General features: G+C 36.7%; 1 protein-coding gene across 1 annotated transcript in view; it reads left to right on the forward strand.

Moving 5' to 3' along the window:
- The window catches only part of LOC122145867 (serine/threonine-protein kinase mTOR-like), a 71,208-nt gene that overhangs the window by 18,454 nt on the left and 24,990 nt on the right, over positions 1-27,764 (forward strand). Inside the window, 10 exon segments of the mRNA XM_042761449.1 lie at positions 1,876-1,958; positions 1,960-2,071; positions 2,553-2,653; positions 6,182-6,278; positions 6,578-6,676; positions 9,796-9,918; positions 14,705-14,887; positions 24,582-24,716; positions 25,141-25,315; positions 26,587-26,722. Of these exon segments, the coding sequence (XP_042617383.1) occupies positions 1,876-1,958; positions 1,960-2,071; positions 2,553-2,653; positions 6,182-6,278; positions 6,578-6,676; positions 9,796-9,918; positions 14,705-14,887; positions 24,582-24,716; positions 25,141-25,315; positions 26,587-26,722 (1,244 nt within the window).

A 27,764-nucleotide genomic window follows, 5' to 3' on the forward strand; every position in this document is an offset into this window, starting at 1 on the left:
TTATATCCCTTCCCCCGGTGTCCCTACCTGGTGGAGTCGCACGGTAGAGTCGATGGTCTTTACACACTTCAATCTCCCCACGAGGAGGGCTTAACATACTAACCTTTTCAATACTTTAATACCCTTCGGACAAAACGGAAATTGGATTCCCACACTTTACGCTTATCACAACAAAGGTCTAAGACAAGTCCACGACACTGACAAGGTAATGCGATAGAGTGCGAGTCCAAATGCAATTTCAGCACGTCTCAACACAGTAAACAAACAAGCGTTTCCTAGCAACGACAACTGCGCTGAACACTAATCAGACAAGAAATAAATACACTTATGATCTGCTTATAACTTCCACTGATTGACTGCTTCTCTCAAGAGTATTTCTTTACACTCTTTTGCTAGCGCTTGAACACACTTTACTGTTTATCACAACAGGTCAAAGGTCTAAGCAAGCGCACATCACTGAGAAGCTATACGATAGAGTACGAGACCAAACGCAACTTCAGCATTTTAATTTATTAATTAATTTATTTATTTATTTGTTTTTCATTTATCAAAACATCTTGGGACAAGGTTTTCACACTGACTGCTGTCATTGAAAGACAGTACCAACTGCGTTTGTTTGTCCAAGTTAGCAACAGTAACTAAGGGGGACGGGACTTACGATCGGTCAGTTGACCAGTGCTTGCCAGAGATTCCTGCATCCCCTTTAATAATAATGTTAGTCTCTTGGCAGTCTCTTTCATAAGTTCTCTTGTATTTTTTAACTTCATTTTTGACACGTGCCCTATTCTTTGAAATGTCATTTTTTCATGTTTTTGGAAATCCCAACATTTCCTTTCCTTGTATGTTTTTTTCTTTTTTTTTTTGTGGGTCACGGTTTCAGCAATAAGATGCAGCCAAGAAAATGCAAAGGAAATTCTACAGAAACAAAACTTTTTATTCGGGGTTTGACCAGCATCACTTAAATGATGACTGAATGATTATAATTACTTTTCAGTAAAAATTTGTTAATTTCAAACATGTTGGGGGGGTGCTGCTCACTAGTGATGCGCGGGTCGGATTTTTTTCCAACCCGCGGGTCCCACTTTTATGAAATTATTTGACCCGCCACAGCCCGCCCTGCAAATAAGTAAAATTTCTTTACCCGCCCCGCCCCAACCAGCGGGGTCCGCGGGCTATGAGAGGATCCACACATCGGGGACATCACGCAAGTTACGTTGCTACGTATACCTTTGTATTTTAACCTTATCAAAAGAACCTGATAAAATATGAAAATATATATTCCAAACATTTAATATAGGCTATAGGGAATTGCACGCAACATACATGGATTTTTTAATTTTGTTTTTAATGACCCGCCCCGCAAATAAAGTGGCAATTTCTTTACCCGCCCCAACCCGACCTGCTGGGTCCACAGGTTACGAGACGACCCGCGCATCACTACTGCTCACACAGAATGAAATGCGCTAGACAGACATGTTTGAATATTGCGTTCATGTCTCACAAATTACAACCATTCACTGCCTGCATCTCATGCTTTTCAAAGCAAAAAACATGCTCTGTGTAAATTGGGCAAAGAAGCAAATTTTTATTAATTAATTTATTTATTTGCTTATGTTCTTTTAGAATTTGTTAGATTCACTGATGCATGTATTTAATTAGGAGCTTTTAGCTGGAATTGTTTTGAAAATTTGAAAATCTTTCATTTTAAATTCTTCTTGAGAAAAGATTTTTCTTAGTCATGGTCGAGCATTCATGTTATTTATCATGCAGTTGTTTCTATGCAGGTGACAGTTTATTTCCATTAAAGCTGTGTTTTTAAATCTGATGCAGTTTCAGTGTTTATCAAAAATAAGATAAAGCATATTGCCTCTGCAGGCCTGGCATGATTGGGCAGTAATGAACTTTGAGGCTGTGCTTCACTACAAGCACCAGAACCAGGGCCGTGATGAGAAGAAAAAAACGACACGCAAGCGGTGCAAGTGCCAACAGCGAAGCCAGTAACAGTGACAGTGAGGCTGACAGCACAGAGCACAGCCCTGTACCCTCCCCTGGACAGAAGAAAGTCAATGAGGTGAGAAACAAACCAAAGCCAGCCATCAACACTGAAGTATTATTGGAAGCTTGTGTGTGAAGCTTTACCAGCATTCGCATTTAATGCAATTCCAAACAACTTGTAAACAATTTTCTAAAACAAGTAAACAGGTTTAAATTTGGCCAACAATAAAATGGAGTTAGCATCTTTGATCTTTCAATATGTTTACTCTCCCATATGAACAGATCTGCAGATTGTTGCTGTTAACAAGGTTCTCTTAACAGTTTAAAACCCAGAATTGCACGGAAAGCTAAATAATGTTGTTTAACAGACATTTGGGCAAATAAACCGCAAATGCAATGACATTCAGTCCAAAAATCTTGAAGTAAATAAAACATGAAGTTGACACAGACAACATGCTTAAAAGTGCATGCGAAAGAGATAATGTGGACTTATGTATGAAATTATTTTTACAGTCATGTAATGTTTAAAGAATAATTCTATGTTTTCTATGTTGCAGGACTTGTCCAAGACTCTCCTTCTGTACACAGTGCCTGCAGTGCAGGGATTTTTCAGATCTATCTCACTCTCACGTGGAAATAACTTACAGGACACACTAAGGTAAGAGAGCACCAAGTAATCTAGGCCAGCGGTTCCCAATCCCAGTCATCGCGCGCCCCTGCTCTGCATATTTTGCATGTCTCTCTTAGTTAACACACCTGATTCATAAAACCAGCTTGTTAGAAGAGAGCTACGTGCATGAACTGCGTTCCGATTGATATGATCCCTTCATTTCCTTGTTCATTGCTCCCTACTCCCTGAGCAGGGGATATCCGTTGAAGTTGTACATTTCAGTAAGTTGTACTGTAGGCTCTCTTATAAAATAGCCTACATTTTGATGTTAATTCATGTTCATTATGTACTATAGTAGTAAAGAGAAAGATTAAATGGGTTCACTTGCCGCTTGAACTGAGGCGACAAAGCGATCGCGCCTGCCACATTAAAGAGTGCCAAAACTGTATTTATTGTTTGTATTTCGTTATGAATTTTGAATCATTTTAAAGCTGATACTTTTTTATTACAAAGTAACAAAGCTCAAAGCTTTTGCAATTACTGGACGGCAAGTGCACTTCAAATAATAAAGTTCACGCATTAACAGAACACAGCATAGACTTGTTAAGAAGAAACCGTATTATTAATGAATATAAATGAGAATTGTTAACGATATTGCCAGTATCCACACAGCTGACAGCTTTACCTATTGTAGTTTGTTCAAGTTGTGCTTGAAATAGATGCTGCTTTTTCTGCTCTTTCACTTCACACGTCTCCGTCATGTCGATCTCTCTCGCACTGCACGACTGAGCTGCGTTTATCAAGTGTGTGTCAGCACTGCTGCATGGCAGAGTTTAAAACTCTTTTTTTACACTAAAACTTGGATGCGCTCCGTCTCAGTTTAATATGTGAACATAGCAAATGATGCGATTGCAAAACAATCAGGAAAAAAGGCATTACATGTAAATTTTTAAGTTAAAACATGTAAATAGGCATAGTCGCCAGCGGTGACCTCAGCAAAAACTTCACTCGCAATTTAATATTTAGTCGCAGTTTGGAGCCCTGAGGACTATAATGCAATATGAGATCGCTCAAGTATTGAGGAGCTAAACTATTCAGGGCTTTATAAGTAATTAGAAAGATTTTAAAATGTATTTGATATTCAATAGGGAGCCAGTGCAGTGTTGACAGAAGTGGGCTAATATGGTCATACTTCCTGGTTCTAGTAAGAACTGTAGCTGCCACATTTTGGACAAGCTGAAGTTTGTTTATTAAAGGGGTAATGACATGTTTTTATTATTATTATCATTATTATTATTATTATTATTATTATTATTATTATTATTATTATTATTATTATTATTAATTATAATATTATTGACGTTTATTATTGACGTTTCATTAAGTTTTTTGGACAAAAACATTCAAAATGTAGTGATTTATGACCTTTTTCCACCCTATTTCTCATCCTCTGAATTGGGGCTGTGCGATATGACTCTATATATCGGATTGATGAAATGAAGTCTATCGTTTCGTATTGTGCTCTGCCGTGTTGTTTTCGTGGTGTTGCAAAATACATTGTTTACAGTAATACTTTTTAGTCATTTGGATGACTGCGATCTTTACACATCACCACTGGGCGTTAAGGGGAGACGGAACTAGGTGGAGAATGACCAGCCAGGACAAAACGAGCTGCTTTATTGGCTTTATTGGCTTTGAACAATTACATAAACACACTTATATGCATCAGAATTCCTGTCTTTGCAAGTATCCCCATAAAACAGTGATTTAGGTCTAAATTTAAAGTAAACAGCTGAAAAAGAAAATGCATATGTAACAGTATATTGGATCCGGACTCCCGTCTGAAAGGGGAAGCTGTCCAATGTTGGTCCTGTCTGCCAATCATATTAATCAAACAACAATGAGAGAAAAATCTCTCACTGCTCCTGACTAAATCACTTTTGTAACTTTAATAAGAAGAAATTAAAAAAATAATGATAATTTATTAATATTAGTGCTGGGCAATGATTAAAATTAGTTTCATATCCTTATTTCATCACTGACTGTTTATTTTATCCTCAGTGAGCTCGAGTATTTTTTTTCTTTGTTTGTTTGTTTTTTGTCTCTTTTAGGCTTGTATTAGTTTGATATTGACATTGGTGATAAGGATTATAAAAATTCTATGATATCAAAGATTTTAATATCATAAAAAACTTTTTAAAAGAAAGAAACTGTATTGTGATATATATCGTTATCGTGATATAATATTATTCATATCGTGATATAAGATTTTGGTCATATCGCTCACCCCTACTCTGACTTTAACTGTCAGTTTCTTGGGGTTGTCACCTTGTCCCTCTGATCCAAAATGTTCAATTTTCTGGGGGTTATTACATAAATGCTTTTTTATTGATGATGGGTACATTTTAAGTTATGAAACTTGTAGGATGTATTAAGCATACAAAGACCTAACCCATGTCAGAAGATCTAGGTAAATTTGGTTTCTCATGTCATGACCCCTTTAAGCAATCAGAGCAACCACCCAGTAAAGCATTACAATAATCTAACCTTGAGGTCATGAATGCATGAATTAACGTTTCTGCATTTGACATTGAGAACATAGGTCAGAATTTAGATATTTTTAAGATGGAAAAATGCAGTCTTACAAATGCTAGAAACATGGTTTTCAAAGGAAAGATTGCTATCAAATAGCACGCCTAGGTTCCTAACTAATGACAAAGAATTAACAGTGCAGCCATCAAGTGTTAGACAGTGTTTTAGGTTGTCCAATTGATATGTTTCATGGTCCAATAATTAAAATCTGTTTTTTTTTTTTTTTTTTTTTTTTTTTATATATTTCAGAATTTAGCAGTAGGAAATTATTAGTCATTTGTGCATTCGGTTAGTTTTGCGAATTGATATGTTTCATCGGGCCACAAATAAATATAGAGCTGAGTATCATCAGCATAACAGTGAAGGCTAACACCATGTTTCTTGATGATATCTCCCAAGGGTAACATGTAAAGCGTGAAAAGCAACAATCCTAGTACTGAGCCTTGTGGTACTCCATACTGTACTTGCAATAACAATTGCAAAACTATAAAAGATAATTCTATGTTTCCTAAAAAATGTCCTAGAAGATTTATGGACAAGCAAAATAGAGCCTTGGGGCACAAAAGTCATTTGTCACTCTGAAAAGAATAGTGTATGTCCTTTTATGAAATCCTGACTCTCTTCATAAATGCCTTTTATCAGCAAAAAGAGGTCAGCTAAGCAGACACAGCTTTTTCTAGAAAACTTTAGACAGAAATGGACAATTTGAGATGGGTGCAAAATTAACCAACATGGTAGAAGTTGTGGTTTCTTGATAAGTGGTTTAATAACTGCCTGCATGAATGTTGAATGAATGATGAGGATATGAGATGCTGTGTCCACACATGCTATAATTAATGCTTGTTATTTTTTTATTTTTTTTTGCAATCCTCTTCTGTACAGCACCATGCAAACAAAAAACAATTGAAATATACTGGATTCACATGCAGTTCATCAAATAGTTTTACATTGGTTATGATCGTGTATTTGTTCCTTTACATTTAGAGTCCTGACCTTATGGTTTGATTATGGCCACTGGCCCGAGGTGAATGAAGCTCTAGTCGAGGGTATTAAGACCATTCAGATAGACACATGGTTACAGGTAAGACCATTTCCAGCTGTCTATACATAAGCAGGGTCTTGATTCCACCTGAAATAGTCACAAGTTAAATATTTGAAATCTGTTTCCACTGGCAGCAGATGGGAAAAATTTCACATGTGGTTTTACCGGATTTGATTTAGTTAGATCTGTAGATTCATGAAGTCTTATTATCTTACACATTTAAGCTTCCTAAACAAATGTATGTTGATTTAAGGATGTTAACACTTTTTTATACTGAAGAAAAATATGGTATCGCCATAAACTGTACAAGCATGTATTAACTTCTTCCTTTCAATCAGGTGATTCCTCAACTAATAGCACGGATCGATACCCCACGTGCACTGGTGGGACGTCTTATTCATCAGCTACTCACTGACATTGGCCGCTACCACCCCCAGGTATATGTAAAAATAGTAATGATCACCATGTATTAATAAAAATATCAATAAAAAAAGAAAAATAGAAAGAAACAGTTGTGTAGAGTAATAAATGCAAATAGAAAGTCCATCTCCATAATAAAGGCAATTTTTATCATCTCTCATGTTCTTAATTTAAAAAAAAATGATGAAAATCAAGATCTTAGTCTGTTAGAAGTGGTTCCCTTTTGTGGGAATTCAGTGCTGCTTCTGGAACTGACTGAGGAATGCCTTTGATGTGATGGTGTGTGAAGCACAAATGCAATCATGCCAATTCTATTGATATTTTTCACGTGACGTCACACACTCATAGGAGCGCCCACCTGGAGGGCATATCTAAGCTTTGTTCCACTGACCGCCAGTTATTTTTAAGCAGTTTGCATTAAGTAGTAATGTAGATATTAAAAGGTGAAATTGTGTAGATAATAAAAGGTGAAATTCAGTAAAAACCTTTATTAATGACAAATTAATCCAACAAGAAAAAATATCAACCCATAATAAAAACAATGAACAAATAATCACATTAAATTCATATTCCCACATAAAACCATTACAAGGAAAACACTGAACCATGAAGCGGATTGCGTTCATATTCTGACCTTGTCTGCTTGGCTATTGTAAACTATATATCATTAATATAGTTTACATCATTAATATATGTGATTACTGAAGTTGATCTCTTAAAATTACAGTTTAAATATATTAAGGCACTTTAAGTGTTTTAACATCATTTGTCGCACAGTTTAATAATTGAAATATTGCAGCGGGTGCTTAATATGGATTGCAAATGGCCAAAACTTGCATTTTGTTCACATGTTTTATTCTTTTGAGAGGTGATCTAAATATTTGCGCCTGTGAAACAGATGGAAAATTATTAGGCTTGCGCTGCAGTTCTATGGATGTTTTGCCCTCCAGGTCTTTGAGCCAGTCACATGACTAAAAGCTATCAATTGGCAGATAAAGTGATCAGGTCGCATAGCATGCTACATCACTATGACTGGTGCTCAACACTTTCTCAGCAGCCCAAAGAAAAGCTGGACCTGAGATCTGTCCTCTTGGGTCTGCCCCAGAAAAAAAATCAGCTCTGAAGCTGATTCAAGAGACTAAGGGCGAGCCCACTTGGGGAAAAATCTGTCTTATATTTACATTGTCTTATATGCACAATTTGAATAAACAAAACTGAACATAAAAATTAATAATAAAACAGATGTAAAAAAAAAAAAAAAAAAAAAAAAAAAACCTCCACTTCCCCTCTTCGATTCCCAGGGAAAACATGTTAGGTAAAAAAAAAAAAATGGATAGCCTGTTTGCATTGTAAGTCGCTTTGGATAAAAGCAGTGAGAACAGCTTCTTGGCTGTTAAACCAAATTTGAGAAATTAATGTTGAGCTTTGTTCAAAGTATGTAAAATCAGAGTGTCAAGGTATAAGGAACACTGGGTCGGTTCCATTTTTAAATTACGGAAAGCACCTCAGACCAGAATCCTTGTATTTTTAGGGCAGAAAATGAAACTATGAGATAGATTAGCATAATCTGATTTCCATCTTAACATCCCCGGTAGAGGGAAAACCAAACATTGGTGAAAAAGAAATCTATCTATGCAGTTTCTTTTTTGAGAAGTGTTATTTATGTATGGCCTCAAAGTGAATGAGGCATAATATTGTATTGATAGATTGTTTATCAATATCTTTCAAACCACTCTGCCAGACCTCCTCAGAGATACCACTTCCCTCTCGCTCCCGCTTCCATTCCTCCCTGAAAATATTTGTAGAGGGAGAAGAAGCTGTTTGTAACCTTCCATTAATTAGAAATAACTGTTCTTTGTTTCCCCTAAACTCACCCATAGCTTGTGTGGGTCCAAAACCAGGGTCTGAAGAATATAACTTCAAAGGTAATTCCTTAAAGGGTTAGTTCACCCAAAAATGAAAACTAAGCTGTGTTTTACTCACTCCAAAGTGTCCTAGGTGTGTATGACCTTTTCTTCTTTCAGACGAATCCAGTCGGAGTTATATTAAAATTTGTCTTTGATCTTTCAAGCTCTATCATCGCAGTCAGCGGGTATTGTATTGCTACAGTCCAAAGGAAGTTAAATAAAAAGCGGCCATCCAAAAAATATAGTCTCACACGGCTCCGGGGGATGAAACAAAGGGTCTCCTAAAGCGAATCGATGCGTTTTTGTAAGAAAAAATATCCATATTCAAAGCATAATAATCACTGGAATCTAGCTTGCACCAACCAACAGTTGTACACAGAAGCAGTTCTGGGAGCATGAACGTATGAGATGGTCAGCTCTGTGCATGCACCGGTGAATCTCGTGAAAACCAACATTTGTAAACAGGAGCAAAGGAAGCAAAGTTTCCTTACTTTAGCAAAGGAAAAACAGTCTCCTCTTGGCTTATATCAAAATCCTCCGACATTCTTCTTTACAAATCCTCGTTTTGTGCTTCTAATTCTTGACCATTGTTTTGTTTGATCTCTCTGCTGCATTTCCGCTTGCCTCACTCCTGAGCGGCGCATGCGCAGATTCGATGATTCCCCCGGAACTGCTTCATTTACAACAGTGAGCGCAAGCTAGATTCAAGTGATTATTACGTTTTGAATATGGAATATTTTTCTTACAAAATGCATCAATTCGCTACAGGAATGGCCTTTGTTATTTTTTCTATGGATGGGGGCTTTTTATTTCACTTCTTTTGGACTGAAGCAATGCAACACCCGCTGACTGCAATGATAGAGCTTGAAAGTTTTTTTTTTTGAAAGACCATTTTTAATACTACTCCAACTGGATTCGTCTGAAAGATGAAAGTCATATACACCTAGAATGCCTCGGGGGTGAGTAAAACGCAGCGTAATTTTAATTTTTGGGTGGACTAACCCTTTAAAACATTGGTTTGAAATGTGTAACCTTCAAAGGTTACACTCATACTATCATTTGTGATATTTCATAGTTTTGATGACTTCACTATTATTTTAAAATGTGATGACTAGTCATGACAAAGAATGACTAGGTGTGTCCAGAGTTGTAGTGTGCATGAACCATAACCTTTGTTTCCTTCGTTAGCAGCACTTTGATATTCATGATTTGTGTTTTCATTCTTAAAGGCTTTGATTTATCCTCTGACTGTGGCCTCCAAATCCACCACCACTGCCCGCCACAACGCAGCCAACAAGATCTTGAAGAACATGTGTGAACACTGCAACACACTGGTCCAGCAAGCCATTATGGTACGAGTACACACTCAGTTTAAATGTTTAAAAGAAAATAAATGTTTTATGAGGTACACATTGGCCATATTAATTTAGTCATGGAAGCTACTGGCCTTGACTAAGTTGCTTTTGCTCCCTCAGACAAGCTTTACCCAACATGCTATAAAATAAACTGGATATTTCCATAAACAGTGAGATTTCTGTGGTCAATAAAAGAGTAAGTGAGCTGAGTTAGTGAGAGTTCTCAGCTGGTAAAAAAACTACCACCATATGTACACACACAATGAGCACATTTAGCGGAGCAGCAGAACATTGTTTTGAATTTTCGATAAGCTCCAAAATAAATATATCACACCAAAGAAGCTGGCATTTGTGACCTTACCCTTATACCTTTTGTTTTTGTATCTTCAGATTCAATGTTAAAAATGGCATTGTAAATGCTAAGCATAAATGTAACATTTATTAGTTTTTTGGTTCTGACCAAAAGAACCAAGAGAAGAGAACTACAAGTGTTTAAAATGCACCAGTACTAACATTTTTACTGTGTTTTTAAAAGTAACTTCAGTAACACTTTCTATGAAGCCCATTTTTTATAATGGATTGTAAGTCTCTTATCTTGACATTATTATTTAAGAACTGCCCACAGTATCCAACATCTCTACTGATATTACAATAAATATAGTTAAAATCAAATGTGCCATATAACACATTATCTGATCAGAAAATCTGATTTTATGGCTGTTTAAGAAAAAAATATTATTTTTACTATTATTATTTATTGTCGTTTTTTGTTGTTGTTGTTATTTATAAGTGGTTCTTTGTCTGCTTTAAGTAAAAAGTAACAAGTTAACAATGGCAAGATATGAGACTTACAATACATTATAATTATGGGGAATATAATCCATTGTAAATTAAGTGGATGCATTGTGTTCATTGTGTATTATAAATAATCATAATCTTAAAAGCTATAACCACAAATAAGTAAATATTATAATGCATTAAAATGTACTCGGTTACTAACGTAACCTCGGTTCCCTGAAATACGGGAATGAGTACTGCGTCTTCTAAGATGCTATGGTGAAAAAACTTATTTTTTTCTCCCGGATGAAACTGAAGCCTTATTCAATCACGCAGTGAAAACTGCACATCCATCGGTTCGTGCAGTGTATAGAAACGAACCAATGGGCTCGGCAGCGGCGTGCTGCTGCACAAAACCTATGGCAGTGAAATAACCAAGCCCATCAGTTCCCTGCCAGAATGGGTGGGGCCTCTGGCTATATAAAGCGGCCGCTTCCCAACAGGCATTCAGGTTACTTTGACTGAAGTGACGACTGAGTCGTTCAGCCTTTTAGCACAGCAGGGAACGCAGTACTCGTTCCCGTATTTCAGGGAACAGAGGTTATGTTAGTAAACCGAGTACGTTACCTTTAAAAACTTCACTCGTACTGCGTCTTCTAAGACACTATGAGAACCCCAGTTCCATCACGCCGTGCTAAGAAGGGGGGTACGACCAATGCAATCATACTTGATATATGATACCAAGATATGACAATAACAACTAGGAGCAGAATAAGCTCAGTGAGGTTATATCTGGCCTAGCTTGATCGTCCCATGCTCGTATCGCCTCGGCGCCTAAGGGACTGAGCGTACACGAGCAGATTTGAGTCTTGGGCAAAGAATGGCCAAGAGCATGAGACTGAGTAACAAAAGGTGTCCTTACACAGAAAGTACCCTAGCATGAAGTGCTGGGACGTCTCGATTATAACCTGCCGCCGCACAAATTTCTGCGATAGTCACACCGCTAGACCATGCCTTAGACAAAGAGACTGCTCACATCGAATGGGCTCTTACTCCAATGGGGCATTGCAGGCCCAAGGAAGAGTAGGCTAGCTGAATCGCGTCCACAATCCACTTAGAAAGCCTTTGATTTGAGACCGGCAACCCTTTGGTGCAGCCTCCAAAGCATACAAAGAGCTGTTGTGATTGCTTTATCAGCGCAGAGCGCTCCGTGTAGGCTTCAGTGCCCTTACAGGACATAGTAGATTCAGCTCTGATCTTCCTCTGTGTTTTGTATCACAGAGAGAGTAACCACTTGTGCTCTGAAGGATGTGGAGAGCATCTTTGGTATATAGCTATGCCTTGGTTTCAGGATGACCTTTGAGTCATTAGGCCCGAATTCCAGGCAATTGGGGCCTATCGTGGGTGCTTGCAAAAAAAAAAAGAAAATCACCCACGTGCTCTACAGATGCTAGTGCCAATAGCAGAGCGGCGGGGAAAGGCCTTCAGCAACAGGCCCTTCAGGCTGATGGATCGTAGCGGCTCAAAGGGGGCACCCTTTAAGGCTCTCAGCACCGTGGGCAGGTCCCATGAAGGGATAATAAAGAGGGCGAGGGGGATTAAGCCTTCTGGGGCACCTCTCATAATCAAAACGACAAGGTCGTTTTTGCCCGCTATAGGGGGCGTGTGACGCCGGTATAGTCGTACGTAGACCTTGAGCCGTGGACCGAGGGGGACCACCCCCTTATCCAAGAGCTCTTGTAAAAATGACAGTATCACTGATACGTCACAGGAGGCTGGGTTTTCGCCATGTGGAGAACACCGACCACTTAGAGGCATAGAGGCGTCTTTTAGATGGTGCTCTAGCCTGTGAAATAGTGTCTAATATGCACTCAGGGAGTCCCGTGGGTTCCAGTTGAGCGACCAAAGGTGCAGAGCCCACAGCTCTGGGTGCGGGTGCCAAATTGTCCCGCCCACCTGAGAAAGGAGGTTCCGTCTCAGAGGAATTGGCCACGGGGCCGCCTTCAGCATCTGTGACAGGTCGGCTATCCAGTGTTGATTTTCCCAGAGTGGGGCCACAAGAAGAACTCTGCATCTCTGATCCCTGAAGCCCACCTGATTACTTGGGGAATCGGGAGGGAAAAAGCGTAAAGACGGCAGAGTTGGGCCAGTCCTGGGCCAATGTGTCCTTGATCTTGGAAAAATATGTTGGGGCAATGAGAGTTGTCTTTGGAGGCGCAGGCGAGAGGTCTATTTCCGCTTTGCCGAAGATCTCCCATATCTTCTGAACTCGTAGGTGCACTGCCCTCAGGGAACCCAGGTTGCTCTGGGCCCATTCCAGCAGTCACAACGTTAGCCTGAAGAGTTGCGTCGATGACAGCCTGCCTTGGTGATTTATGTATGACAACACCGTCATGCTGTTGTGATCTGACCAGCACATGCTGTCATCTAGCAGCTCTTCGTCACTCCCTCCGAACACTCAAGATCAAATCGCTCACAGGCAGCAGAGGGACATTGATCAGGGCCCGAATGAAGAGACGGGGGAATCCCTTCCTGGGTGGAGAAAGTGAGGCTGAGCCGGGCGTGAGCTCACTCTCATCCCAACGCTTTAATCCTCGCTGCCCCGCTGTTTTTTCCTCACCGGGGCTCCCCGGAAAAAGAAAACGGAACCGGGTGGGCGCGAGGAGCGAGATCACTCTCTGAAAAAAAAGCGATCCACAAGCGCAGAGAGAACATGAATTCTCAGCGAGCGCTGCATCAGTGTGGAAGAATCGTCATCGCTGAAGGAACAGAAATCTGAATGCCTGTGGCGAAGCGGTTGTCCTCCACCGCCCCTTACGCTTATATAGCCAGAGGCCTCGCCCATTCTGGCAGGCTTCGTGGGCTTCGCTGCCATAGGTTCATGCAAGCACCACTGCCCGAGCCATTGGTTCGTATCTATACCCCCACACGAACCGATGGACGTGCAGTTTCACTGCGTGATTGAATAAGGCTTCAGTTCAACATAGCGTCTTAGCAGACGCAGTACGAGTGAATTATTGAAAGGGAACTGTTGTTATGATTACTCATGAGATGATACAACATAGGGCTGTGCAATTAATAGCATTCCATTGTCATGCGTATCTCGTGAATGCCACTTAATCTGAAAGCAGGTGATGGTGATATACTACTCACGGGACCGGCTTTACTGACGAGATGCGCATGACAATTGAATGCGATTAATTGCAAAAATCCCTAATACAACATATTATAAGGTTTTTTATAACACAATATGCATTCATTATAATGCCCTTAAGAATACTCTTAAGACCTGTTTCACAGCAAGGACAATAATTAAAGATATAGTTCTCAATATTAAAGAATAGCAGGGTCCACACCACAGCTACAGTATAATGGTAAAGACACAGAGAAACGATATCGTTGGAATCCCTTTCCGAAACATTTTTTTTTTTCCAGCTGATGAACAATAAAAACATTGACAGCCAATCAGTATCAATTCTGCTGTAATGAGCTCAAGAACTTAAAGCGGCAGAAGAGTGTGCGTCGCTTGGTATAAAACAGATGATATCATCCCCTGTTGTGGCACTAATATAGTTATCTTTATAGTTATCGTTCTTCTTTACAAAGAAAAACTATAATGTATTATAAATATGGGCTTCGTACGAAGTGTTACCATAACTTTCTTAGGTAAAAAAGTTTTGCACGCTATTCCAACTTGCAAATAAACTGTCAAAATTTAAGCAACATTTCAGTCCCATGACCTTTAACCTAAACACACAGATCCTTCAGAGGATGAGACTTAATGGAAATACAAAAACACCCGAAAGGAGCAAAAGCTGGCCTGATAACATAGTGACAGTGACAGCTACCAGTCACTAAGGTACAGTAGTAGCATTGATAAGTGATGTTTTTAAGGCAGGGTGTAGGGAAGGGTCAATTATTATCCGAAACATCTGCCAAAAGAGAAATTAATTCAAGTAGAAGCACCATATGGTCCATATATATCACTGTTTCTGTCTGTCTTTAGGTAAGTGAGGAGCTGATCAGGGTTGCTATTCTGTGGCATGAAATGTGGCACGAGGGGCTGGAGGAGGCGTCACGTCTGTACTTTGGAGAGAGGAATGTCAAAGGAATGTTTGCCGTCCTGGAGCCCCTTCATGCCATGATGGAGAGAGGGCCACAAACTCTGAAAGAAACATCCTTCAATCAGGTAAGGTTTGTAACCCAATGTTTTGAAGATCTTTTTTTCTTTAGTTTTCTCAGGAAAGTGCATTGTACATTGAAGGTTAACACTGAATAAAGATGTCAAAAAACAAGAGAATAGAGAAATAACACATGGCTTCTTATATATTGTGTGTATATCAGGTAATATTTCATTTTATACTATTCATGTTATGCATATTACATGTTATAATAGCAATGAAGATGTCCCAAAAGTGACTATACAAAATGAACACACTGTAAATACAGTGTAGTTCATTAGGAGTATTCAAAATGTACTTATGTAACATGAACTATAGAGATTGGCTGTTTTTACCAAATGCCCTGAAAAATATAGTAGCTCACTCTGCAATTTTTCATCTAACTGCTTAATGATTCTTAAGACTACGAACAAAACAGGCTTCAAAAATGCAAACGCTATGTACCAAGAATTATTTGGTCTTTTTTGACTTTGCATTAATGTTCAGTATTAATTAATACTCACTTTACATTTCCATTTTCCCGCAAAATATGTTTTCATTGCCAATTATTAAAAGGAAAACTAAAAACTAGATGTCAATGGAAAATCAGGGAATTGTAAAATTCTTATCTCCAAGGAAAGTCAGTTATAGTTGATATATTTTTTATTATGGATTGTCCTAAAATATTTCATCAAAGTGTTACATTGCACTAAATTAAACATTTTAACAGATTTATATGTTATTTATATATACGGTGTTAACTGCAAGTCAGTCGTAAAGTCGTTCAGGTGGCGCAAAGGGACAGTTTGCAAACTGACTGGAATTATATGTTGTTTTGTAAACGGAGATCAAATAACGAAATAAAACAACAATAAAAATCCTTAAAAAATCATTAGAAAATGAATTTGAAATTACTTTTTTAGAAAGTTTTATTTCAAATCAACAGAATGCTTTCATTTCGATCAACAGGCTAATGAAAGTTTTTGAATGAAAATTCTGACCTTGGCCATTGGTCCTCTGTACAAGGCTGCACGTTCATGAGACTATTCGCGTCGCAATTTACTCTGACTCTGAAGTTGTGAGAAATCAAAATTAATATTTAGATTACATTTAAGGAGGTCTGCATTATCCCATACCAAAAAAAAAAAACATTGAAACGGTGCCTTATTGTTAAATGTTAGGCTTGGCCTAGTTCTAGCACACATTTTGGCACACTTTTAATAATTCGCTAATGTATTTCAGCAGGTCACACATAGCATACTTATTCGTTATCTGGCCTTTTTTAACACATTTTATTCCCGCATACAGAGCCCAAAAATTATGTCCATTAATTAAGAAATGTATCACTTTTTTATTGTTCCTTTGTATTAATTAAAACGTATTTAAATAATAATGAAACCATTTATTAAAAATAATAATAATACTGGTTAGCATACGGTTAATAATACGGTTTAGCATACAGAGTTTGGGCGTGGGAGAGATTGGGGTAATCTGTAAAATGAAAAAAAAAAAAAAAAAAAAAAAAAAAAAAATTAATTTAGACAACACAATACAACTTAAGAATTTTGTAATTTAATTAAACAACAACCACTGATTCACAACATTTGTTTTCCAAACACAGAAAGTAGGTAGAGCCCTGCACGGGCCTCAAAACCTATAGCTGGCCATTGGCCAACAGCGTATCCTCGGCCCGAGTCCGACTGGAGCCTGTGTCTTTTTTCTCTCTCTAACTTAATTACACAGCTGCTGTTGCAGCCATTAAAATAGTTCAGTTTTTTGTTTTTAATTGCAGAGTTTTATGTCTTATTGTTTCATTAATAATTAATTTAGAAAAATGTTTGGAACATTTTTTGTTTGTTAAATTCAAGTGTTTTTTTTTTGTTTTTGAGTGATGACCAAGCGGATAGCGACAGACAGCTGAGTTGATCACGTTTGATCAATTTAGCATTCTCAAATCATCACGACTTATAAAATCTAGATCTGCACTAGTTATAAAACACCTTAAAGCATATTACAATGTTATTTTTAAACATTTAAAAGTGCGCTGTTAGGCGTATATCTAAGTGTTTGTGCGGAGAGTGGAAGCTGAAGCGCATGGAGCCGTCTCGATCACTTAATTTTGTTCTTCCTAACAGATGAAACAACTTGAAGTATGCTGTCATTTTTGCTCATACAGATAAGACTAATATAACATTCGGAACTGTAAATGGTGTAACCAAAAAAATCTTTGCAATCACAACATCAACCCCACCTTGTGCTTTTGTAAATGACTTTTAAAAAAGTTATATAGCCTATTATTACAATAAAAATGTGTTTTTGTCCCATTAATAATTTTTATGTGAGGTTGAAAAATAAACGGTGCTATTATCATCGGTGCTATAAGTCAGTTTTGCTCTAGGTTATTCATCAAAAGCAGCACCAAAGCAGCATGTTCACTGGCAGTCCAGTTCATTAACAAAACAAAAAAAAGCCTATATTATGTCAGCATTTGAACACTATAATAAACACACAAGAATTATATGTTGTTTTTATTATTGCAAAGTGAGATGAATGAAGAGCAAGTCTGTCTTGCATGCGCTATGGAAAAGGGAAGTTGGTAGTCCAGTGGAAGAATCTAGTCAGTGATTTCAGCAACATTTTTTTAATAATGAAATAATATATAAAATAATGAATATAGATGTAATCTGTGTGTAATCTGCAGTGTGCTGGTTAATGTGACAGATTTATATATATATAATATATATATATATATATATATATATATATAGAGAGAGAGAGAGAGAGAGAGAGAGAGAGAGAGAGAGAGAGAGAGAGAGAGAGAGAGAGAGACTGTAACCACGATGATCCATTTTCACTAAAGCAACAGTAGTGTAAATGAATTCAGTCCCGCTGAAGGGGGGTTGGGGGTTTGGGGGTAGTTCTATATAGCCTGTGGGGGTTAAAATAATTGTGTGGATCTCTTGCTCTTTCATATGGAGAGTATTATGTTGAGAATTTAAAACTTGCAGAGCAGGTTTAGGCAAAGTGTCTGTTTTAGGACAAATGCCTCGTTTAATTTAGCTTTTGCAATTTTATTTAGTATTACATACAATATAACATGGTTTTGTGTTTTTCTCAGGAGAGATTAGGCGCCTCTGAGAAAGAGACAAAGAAACTGGCCGAAACAGCCAGAGAGACAAAACATTGTACATTTTTTATACTACTTTGCATAAATTCTGCTTTCAAAATGGTCTGTAATGGAGAGATGCCTTAACCCTCTGGAGTCGATGCCCGCGTATACGCGTGTTGAGGCATTTTCTCCTGATAACCCCGGGAAAGAACTTAAATTACACATTCAGTTTTGATCGTACAGATAAGAGCAATACATCAATCAAATCTGTAAAGGGTCTAATTTTATTTGTATCCACACATAATAACAACAAAACTTTGTGCATTTATAAAATAAAGAAAACACACTTGGTGCACTGTCTGCAGCCTTGGTCTGCGGTGATCTTCATTTAGAAACGCATCATTAAAATGAACGGTAACTCAGTGAATACTCAACACAGAGACATGAGAGAGATATCTATAGAAAGCTTGACATGTCTACTTTTAAACTAAGCATTATTAAAAACAAATATTCTGTGATAAAGTAATCCATATGAAAACAATGCGATGTCCGTCTTTCAAGTCTCCCTTCAGTATATCTAATGTGACCACACACCACGCGCTGAACGCAGTGTTGATATTTTAATGTTCCACTTGAAGCTCACGGCTTGTTAACGCCCATACAGAAAACAAAGCAGTGAGACTGTTCAAGTTTTTTTTATTTTATTTTATTGTTTCAGCATCCAGTCTCGCTTTCAATTTATCAAAAAAACCTGAAAAAATATTCTCAGCTCTTTTCGACATTAATAATAATAATAACAAATTTTTTTTTTTTTGTTTGTTTGTTTTTTTTTTTTTGAGTAGAAAATCTGCATATTAGAAGGATTTCTGAAGGATCGTGTGACTAGAGTAATGATGCTAAAAATTCAGCTTTAAAAGTCAGCTTTGATTGTTCCTAATAAACTGTTTAACTGCACTTGCAAGTGAATCTCAAATTATATTGTGGGATAATTAAATATATTCTAAATAAACTACAAACATAAAAATATATACATTTATTTTGTCCTCACATTCTTTCTTGTAACTCTTCCCTCTCAGTCACATACCTGACTGAACGGCTAATTATGCAGCTCATTATGCAGGCCTTTGTCTTCTCAGGTGTGAATCACACAGATATTCATGATAGTTGATGCCTACTCGCATATGCCCTTTACAAACAAAAAGTGTCTTAGAAAATTTTAATTAATCAATTGTTTTCTGTGAGTGAGTAAACAAGATGATTTTAACATCATTTTGAAGCAAAAATTCTAGGCTACAAGCTCCAGGTTTGACAGTCTTCTGAACAAATGTTGTGTATTTGTTTTATGACCTTATTTCAGTGACTTCAAAATTTTAGTTTTTCACTAACCATGCATAAACGTTGTTTTCTCAAAAACACGATAATGTACATACATGCTATTTACATATTATTGTAGCCCAGTTTGTACTGAATATGGTGTTTTCAGACTTTAGCCATGTATATGTTTAGAAGCAACTGAAAAAAGCACAAAATCAGGGCATGTCAAAACTTCTCCAGGCCCCCAAAACCCCCTAGACCTCAGAGGGTTAACATTGATTTTTCCTCTGAAACACAAAAACGGAAATTGAAATAAAATTGATATTTTATGTTTTGAGAATCGCCAACCCTTCTCTGCAGATATTGTTGCTTCTGGTTTGTGCACTGTAAATCACAGAAAGTCTACAAAATATATTGTCTCCCTCCAAAAAAATGTTTTTTGTCACGTCTGTAACGCATGTGTATTTCCCAAATCTAAAATAGCCTATAGAACATGTTCATCGACAGATACTTTACTGATGTCTGGACTGATGTTTGGTATTAAAAAAAAAAAAAAAAAACATAAAAAAGATGGTTCAATATATTGGTAATACATAGGTTACATTCTGTGAGAATTTATATTTCACACTCTAAAAAATATTGTATGGACGCAACAAAATAAAATTAAGGCAACAGTTTGCATTTTTTTCTTTCTTTTTTTTCTTTTTTTGAGTTACGGCAACTTCCTCTGAAATTAAGTTATAATAACTAATAAACTATATTGCACTATACAGTAGTCAAAATTTGAAGTGGATCAAAACCTTTCTTCAAAGTTGTCCTAAAACCAAAATGACGATGCATTTTTGACTTTGCAAACCTGAAACCCTCATAAGATACTGTCCATATGCAAGAGCAAGAGATTAACACCTTTATTTCAACCCCCACAAGCTATAGGCTACAGAACTACCCAAAAAAAACAACCCCCTCCAGCTGAACTGAATTTGGTCTGTTTTTTGGCTGCAAGGAATAGTGTGTTGTCATGTTAGTGGGTTGAAACATGCCTGCACTCACAGCAGACCTACTTTTTAAATTCATTATTTTCTCGCAGCCCATATTATTATTTTCACCAGATCATAATAATAACAAATGATCAATTGATAATTAATCATTATTTTTGCAAAAATCATTGTTATTTGTGATCGTAGGCATTTGAGGAAGGCTTTAAGACCAAGCGGAATCCTCCGTCAGCTGCTCCTGCTTCACAGCGAGCGAGACTCGCGCTAACGGCACTCAGGTTCACCGTCAGCATTTTGATTTTAAAAAATCAGTTTGAGGCAAATACAACTTATTGCTCATGAGCCTAAACTTTTTGCAAGGCAAGAAAACATTCAGTCTACCTGAAGGAAAATGTTTTTCATTGTAAATTAATGCTGTTAAATAGAGAGAGAGAGAGAAAAAAAAAAACTAGTAAAAAACCTAGTGTAGGCTATTTTTAAACTTGGACCTCATTATATTGAAGTACAAATCCAAACACCAGAAGCAACCTACACTCTCTAAGTGTTCTTTCATTGAAAAGTATGCATTTTGTTTATTCACAGGCTATATGGTTGAAACAATATTTTAGTTCTTATTTGTAAGTGCCATTGTTTAAAAAATGCTTTATTGACTAACGTTTCATAGACCTTCAGTTGTTATGCTTTAAAATTCCATGCCATTTGTAATTTCACAGTATTTTCACCTCCTAAATTACTACCCCAATTCTATAATTGGTAAAATGCACCATTATTTATTTTTATTCTATTTTATTTTATTTTTTTAGAATAATTGTAGCCTACATAAATGGGTGAAGCAAAACAAATATGATAACTTTTTAACTGCAGACAGATATAGGCCTATATTATTACAAATATATTATTATCATTACAAATATTTGGATCCTCCCTTATTCTTTCCCTTAGTTTCTTAAAGAATAAACACGTATTTTCTACAAGCATAAACATTATAAATAAAGAATAAAAGAAATAATCTCAATTATCCCTTATTTTCCATTTCTGAAGTTAATTGGCAACTCTAATGATGATGTAATTATATTTTGACTCCCCTGACAGTGGCACCTTCCTCAAAAAAAACAAAACAAAACAAAAAAAAACATTGTAGGATACATGCGAGCGAATAATAGATTTTTTAAAAAAAGAAGAAAAAAGTGTGTGCTTGGTTTCCGAACTCGAAAACAAATACAGCTCGTAAAAAATGATATGATGAAAAAGTCATGATACATATTAATTCATAGAAATAATTTAAGCAATTAAAACCTTTTTTTTTTTTATACTAGATTCAACTTGAATTTCAATACTAATAAACTGACTTTAAAATCTCATGGAGATTATAAATTGAAACGGTTTTAAATGTCACAGTGCATGTGAAATAGCCTAAAATAACTTGTAACTTATATAGTATCCGAAGACATTGATTGCATGTTAGCATAAAACTAACAATATAATTAGATTTTTTTAAAGGAACGATTATAAAATGGGACAGCAACCTTTATATCAAACATTTTTAAATCGTCCACAGCTGAGCAACGTGGGAGGCAGGTTCTGCTCCTGAGTGCGCGGAGTGAATGTGCATCCACAAAGTAATTTTCAGATGCAATGGGGAAAAAAAAGGATAAAATGCTGACATAAACGAAACTTGTAAATAGTTAACAACATAGCCTAGATTAGGCCCAGACTCTGTTCCTAAGTATATAATGTATTTTTTTTTTACCCACAGTAACAAATTTTAACCGATTAATCGCCTATTTTCATGTATTAAGTCATGTATAAGCTGCATTTTATTACATTCAGAAATAACAACGGCAGGCCTAATAATGTTGTAGGCTAATGTACCAACAGGACATTTTTAGATCCATTCACTTTACAACAAATCCTTTAAATCTAACAAATTTATCAGAACAAGAATTAAAAATATATAACTCTAATGGATAAATATAATTGCAGTATATAATAATAATATAGGCTTAGCTATAAACAAACAAAAAAATTAATAATAATTTAAAGCGCAACATAAGGTAAGGTTGGGCTCTCTCATTCGGGACAAATCCAAACATTTCCATATTCGTGATGTTGCCCATTTGAAGCTTAACTCTTATTCATTAGGTAAAATAGGCTTTGTAGTTCACGCGTGTTTCAAAGTGGACCACTGCTCGCTCCGGATGGCACAGTTAACGGCTGCTGTTTTCCATTTTTGGTCACACCGTAAAGGCATGTGACTGTGTAATAACAATAGCATGCAGTAAGAGCCTTTGTGTAAAGGTCTTTCTTTTAATTTTTGATGTGTAGACTGTAGCCTAAGACTATCCCACGTTTTGAAATTGACTCACTGTAAATTTTTTAATGGTTTTTAAGGATGTTACAATTTTATATTATAATGTTATTGTTGTTTTACTTCGTCCTTTCATCAATATTCAAATATAATTTAAAAATGTACTTGTGACAAATATTAAGTAATGTGAGAATATTGACATTTTGCATATAAATCCATGTCAAGTCAAGTCAAGTCACCTTTATTTATATAGCGCTTTAAACAAAAAAGATTGCGTCAAAGCAACTGAACAACATTAATTAGGAAAAACATGTGTCAATAATGCAAAATGACAGTTAAAGGCAGTTCATCATTGAATTCAGTGATGTCATCATGCAGCTCAGTTCAGTTTAAAATAGTATCTGTGCAATAATTTGTCAACGATATCGCTGTAAATGAAATGTCCCCAACTAAGCAAGCCAGAGGCGACAGCGGCAAGGAACCAAAACTCCATCGATGCGTCATTGAACTCCTCTGTTCACTCTGTTGAAACTCCTCTGACCAGACGAAACCAGCAGTTCAATTCCAGGCTGCAGCAAAGTCAGATTGTGCAGAAGTATCATCTGTTTCCTGTGGTCTTGTCCCGGTGGTCATCTGAGACAAGGTCTTTACAGGGGATCGGCCTCTGGGGCTCTGCTTGTCCTGGTCTCCGCTGTCTTTCAGGGCTGTAGAGGTCCTTTCTAGGTGCTGATCCACTATCTGGGCTGGATATGTACTGGATCCGGGTGACTGCAGTGACCCTCTGACTTGGATACAGACTGTATCTGGTGGATACGGTGACCACGGAATAAGAGAGAAACAGACTAATATTAGAGTAGATGCCATTCTTCTAATGATGTAGCAAGTAGATCAGGTGTTATGGGAAGTGTTCCCGGTTCCGGTTTACCTAATTAATGCAGCCTAAAAATCCTTTAACGGATTTGGATATTAGAAGTGTATTAGTATGATATGTGTAAGCTAGGTTAAAGAGATGGGTTTTTAATTTAGATTTAAACTGCAAGAGTCTGTCTGCCTCCCGAACAATGTTATGTAGGTTATTCCAGAGTTTAGGCGCTAAATAGGAGAAGGATCTGCCGCCCGCAGTTGACTTTGATATTCTAGGTATTATCAAATTGCCAGAGTTTTGAGAATGCAGCGGACATGGAGGACTATAATGTAACAAGAGTTCGTTCAAATACTGAGGTGCTAAACCATTCAGGGCTTTATAAGTAATAAGCAAGATTTTAAAATCTATATGATGTTTGATAGGGAGCCAGTGCAGTGTTGACAGGACTGGGCTAATATCATCTCCAGTATATAGACCTGATGCGTCAAAGAAACAAGCAGGTGGCTATCTCTAGAATTTGGTTTTTGCACTTTCCTTTTTTGTGGTAGATTTGTTTATTTCTATAGCATCGCTGTTAAAGAGTAATAGTGAAGTGAAGTGGATTTAGTTATCAAAAGCCTTATTTTTTTTATTTCGGGAATGAAGGTTAAATGATCGTTTGTTCATTGAAGTAAAAATGGATGTAAAAGTTTTTTGGTAATCCCTGAAGAAAGTGGTTTTAATATTAAATGTAGAGATACTTGATATTTTAAAAACCATACCAGTGCCATTTTTAGAACGAATGTTTCTGAAAGTTTTTATTAAACACAGTGAATTTTGCAAATCCATAGTTTTGCACACAATAATCATAGAAGTGGATAATGATCATCATTGATTCTGTTATTTCCCTGTTTAAAATTGTGCAGCTGCTTTCTGTCTCAAATTTGAAGACGTTTCATCATTGATTCTGTTATTTCCCTGTTTAAAATTGTGCAGCTGCTTTTTGGATTTGCCTCTATATTTGATGAAAAGTCTCTGATTCTGTTATTGTCCTGTGAAGCTGCTTTGAAACAATCTCTTTTGTATAAAATTGTATATAAATAATGGTGACTTGAGCTATCTTTCCTTTTTATAACTGTGGCTGTGGTTTCAGGCTTATGGCCGAGACCTGATGGAGGCGCAGGACTGGTGCAGAAAGTACATGCGATCAGGTAACGTGAAGGACCTGACGCAGGCCTGGGACCTGTACTACCATGTGTTCCGCAGGATCTCCAAACAGCTGCCACAGGTTTGCCAGTAGTGTTTCTTGCTCAAAATCGTCATTAGATCACTTACATGAGCCTGAAGCAATATCATAAATATGATGTCCCTAAATGTTAATATTGTTTTTTTAAAATTAAAAAAATTCTAAATTTCAGTTTTATTTTTCAGGATGAAGACTGACTTTAATATAACCAGATTATATTTTGTTGTCACAAGAGGCATGTGTGTTAAACTCATAGCAGGTAAATTATGGAAAGAATATTTTCAGGATGAAGACTGACTTTAATATAACCAGATTATATTTTGTTGTTATAAATATCTGACAGTGTTTATACGATATCAGCTGTGAAAAGAAGTGCACTTTTAAAAATAACCACTTACTCTTGTCAGGTTATAATTTAGTAATGTTGCATAAAATTATGTATTCATGCACATTTCTTTGTCCACAGCTTACTTCACTAGAGCTTCAGTACGTCTCACCTAAACTACTTATGTGTCGTGATCTGGAGTTGGCCGTGCCTGGAACATATGACCCCAATCAGCCAATCATACGTATTCAGTCTATTGCTCCCTCATTGCAGGTCATCACCTCCAAACAGCGGCCACGCAAACTCACAATCATGGGTAAGACACAAATGAAAATGAGCTGTTTCGCATAGGCTGTTATAAATACTAGGGGCAATGAAAATTAACAACAGACACAAATACAAAAAATGTCAAAAAAAAAAAATGAGGATATACGGTGTTTTTTTGTTTTGTTTTTTTTTAGTCATTTTCTAGTGGTGGAAATTTTTTTCCACCAAGAGATTCATTCATTTTCAGTTCGTTCCCCAAATTGATTCGTTCAGATTCGTTCACTGATTCGTTCAGTGATCATTTCTTCATATTACATAAATACGCCAGCAGGTGGTGAAAAAGAGTGTCTTATGTGTTATGTCTTAAGTCAAGGAATGTATTCACTTGTTACAAAAACTGATTTGGCTATATTTAAATGTGTGCATAATCACATTAAATAAAGTCTAAATAAGTTGTTCAGATGAACAAAGCACAAGGTTTTTCTTGCATAATTAACATTTTATTGTTTGGTCAGACAGTTCATATATAATATATTCACATTAATAAATCAGGGATTAAATGTGGAGTTATGTTCTGTAGGCTAAATATGAAAACAAGCGTATGTGCACAGTACCTATAACTGCGCTTTGTATCTGCTGATTGCTGATTGAGATTGACATGCTAAATGGTTGACTGACCCGCTATATACTCTCATTCATTTCATTCACGAACGAGATGTATCAGTTCATTCAACTCGTTCAGGAACGACATATGTACCAGTTCAGTCATTTCATTCACAAACGAGATGTACCAGTTCATTCAACTCGTTCACGAACGAGAAGATCTCTCGATCTCGTTCAGACTCAAACGACACTCGTTCAGTGAAGGGCGTATTCGTTCACTACATTCAACAAATCACATGCACCGTTACATCTCATACTCGGAAGGCTATTGGCTCGAGCTTGAGTAATTCTTTGAAAGGATGAAAACAGTTCACAGATCTACCCGGTTTCACCGAGCTGCGCATGCACTGCGAATAGCACCGCGTTGCTGTGAAGGGAGGAATTTCAGTGAACAAGAAATATGAGTCAATGGATTATGTGAACGAGAACGATTCGTTCACCTAAAAGATTTGTTCAAAAAGAACGATTCGTTCACAAAAAAAAAAAAAAGTTTAGTTTTAGTTTTCTAGTTTGTGAAAAGGGTTGTTTTTATGAGTGCAAGCTTTAATTTTATTGTCTTTTTCCATACAAACATATAATATAAATGTGAATGCATGTGTGACATTTGATATGGTGAGACAAAGCTTTCTCTGTTCTGTTCTTTTCTGCATCCTGCAGGTAGTAACGGTCATGAATTAATGTTCTTGCTGAAGGGTCATGAGGATCTACGGCAAGACGAGAGGGTCATGCAGCTTTTTGGCTTAGTGAACACTCTACTGGCTAATGACCCAGCCTCCCTGCGCAAGAATCTGAGGCAAGCCTCTTGTATTCAGGCATCAGAGAATCACAGAAAATGTCATTCTTTGAAACAAATTATATAAGTCAAACAAGACTAAAGCAAAGCAAATAATAGCTAAAGCAAATAATATATTGATATCTTGTGTATTTTTTCAAAAATTACTTAAGATAATTTAGTTTTTCTAGTTTTCTTTAGTTTTTAGTTTTTCTGATGAGTGGAATCAGTGCTAAATAGATTCAGAATGTTTGACACAAGAAGTACAATACAGTACAAATTAGTAGTTAACCAATATACAGTATCACCATGGCTGGTATATCGGCCAGTATTTTGCATTTTTTAATTACTGGCACATATGTAAACCTGTACTGCCCTTCAGGAGTTACATAAACCTTGCAAGAGTTAGACTTATCAACTATAACTTTTGCAACAGTAAGTTATTTACATATTTCTCAAAATGCAAAATAACTATTTACACAGATCATCATGACCATCAAAAGTTTTCTTAATGTAGTATGTTGCCTGCTTGAACATCAATACATTTAATATGATAAACAATTTGATAAACAGCTTGCAGATTCTGCAATAAATATGCAAACCTATAAGTATGTCTTCACTAAAACATTTTAATGCATAAAAAATGTAATGCAGGGACTTCAGTGAACATTGAATTGAATAAACATTTTGAATCTATTCCCTGAAGTGGGTAAATTAAAAAGATTAACAAAAATTACCTGAACTGAATTTACCAACTTTAATGCGTTAACGTTTTTGCTACTGAAGTTTAAGCCGGATGTCCAGATGCATCCCACCACTCTAACTCGTGAAACCCTAGTGCTGGAACACAGTCACACACTTACTTCTATGAAAAATTTATTATATCCAATCCACTTAACCTGCAAGTCTTTGGATGATGGAGTAAACCGGAGAACCCAGAGAAAATATGCTAACACAGAGAGGAACATGCAAAATTCTCTGTGTTGGCATAAGCCTATATATGTGTAGTTTGCCTGTTTTTCTCTGTGTTTGCATGTTTTTCTCAGGGTGCTCTGGTTTGCTC

Source organism: Cyprinus carpio, chromosome A8, assembly GCF_018340385.1.
Source record: "Cyprinus carpio isolate SPL01 chromosome A8, ASM1834038v1, whole genome shotgun sequence".
NCBI classification, from domain to species: domain Eukaryota; kingdom Metazoa; phylum Chordata; class Actinopteri; order Cypriniformes; family Cyprinidae; genus Cyprinus; species Cyprinus carpio.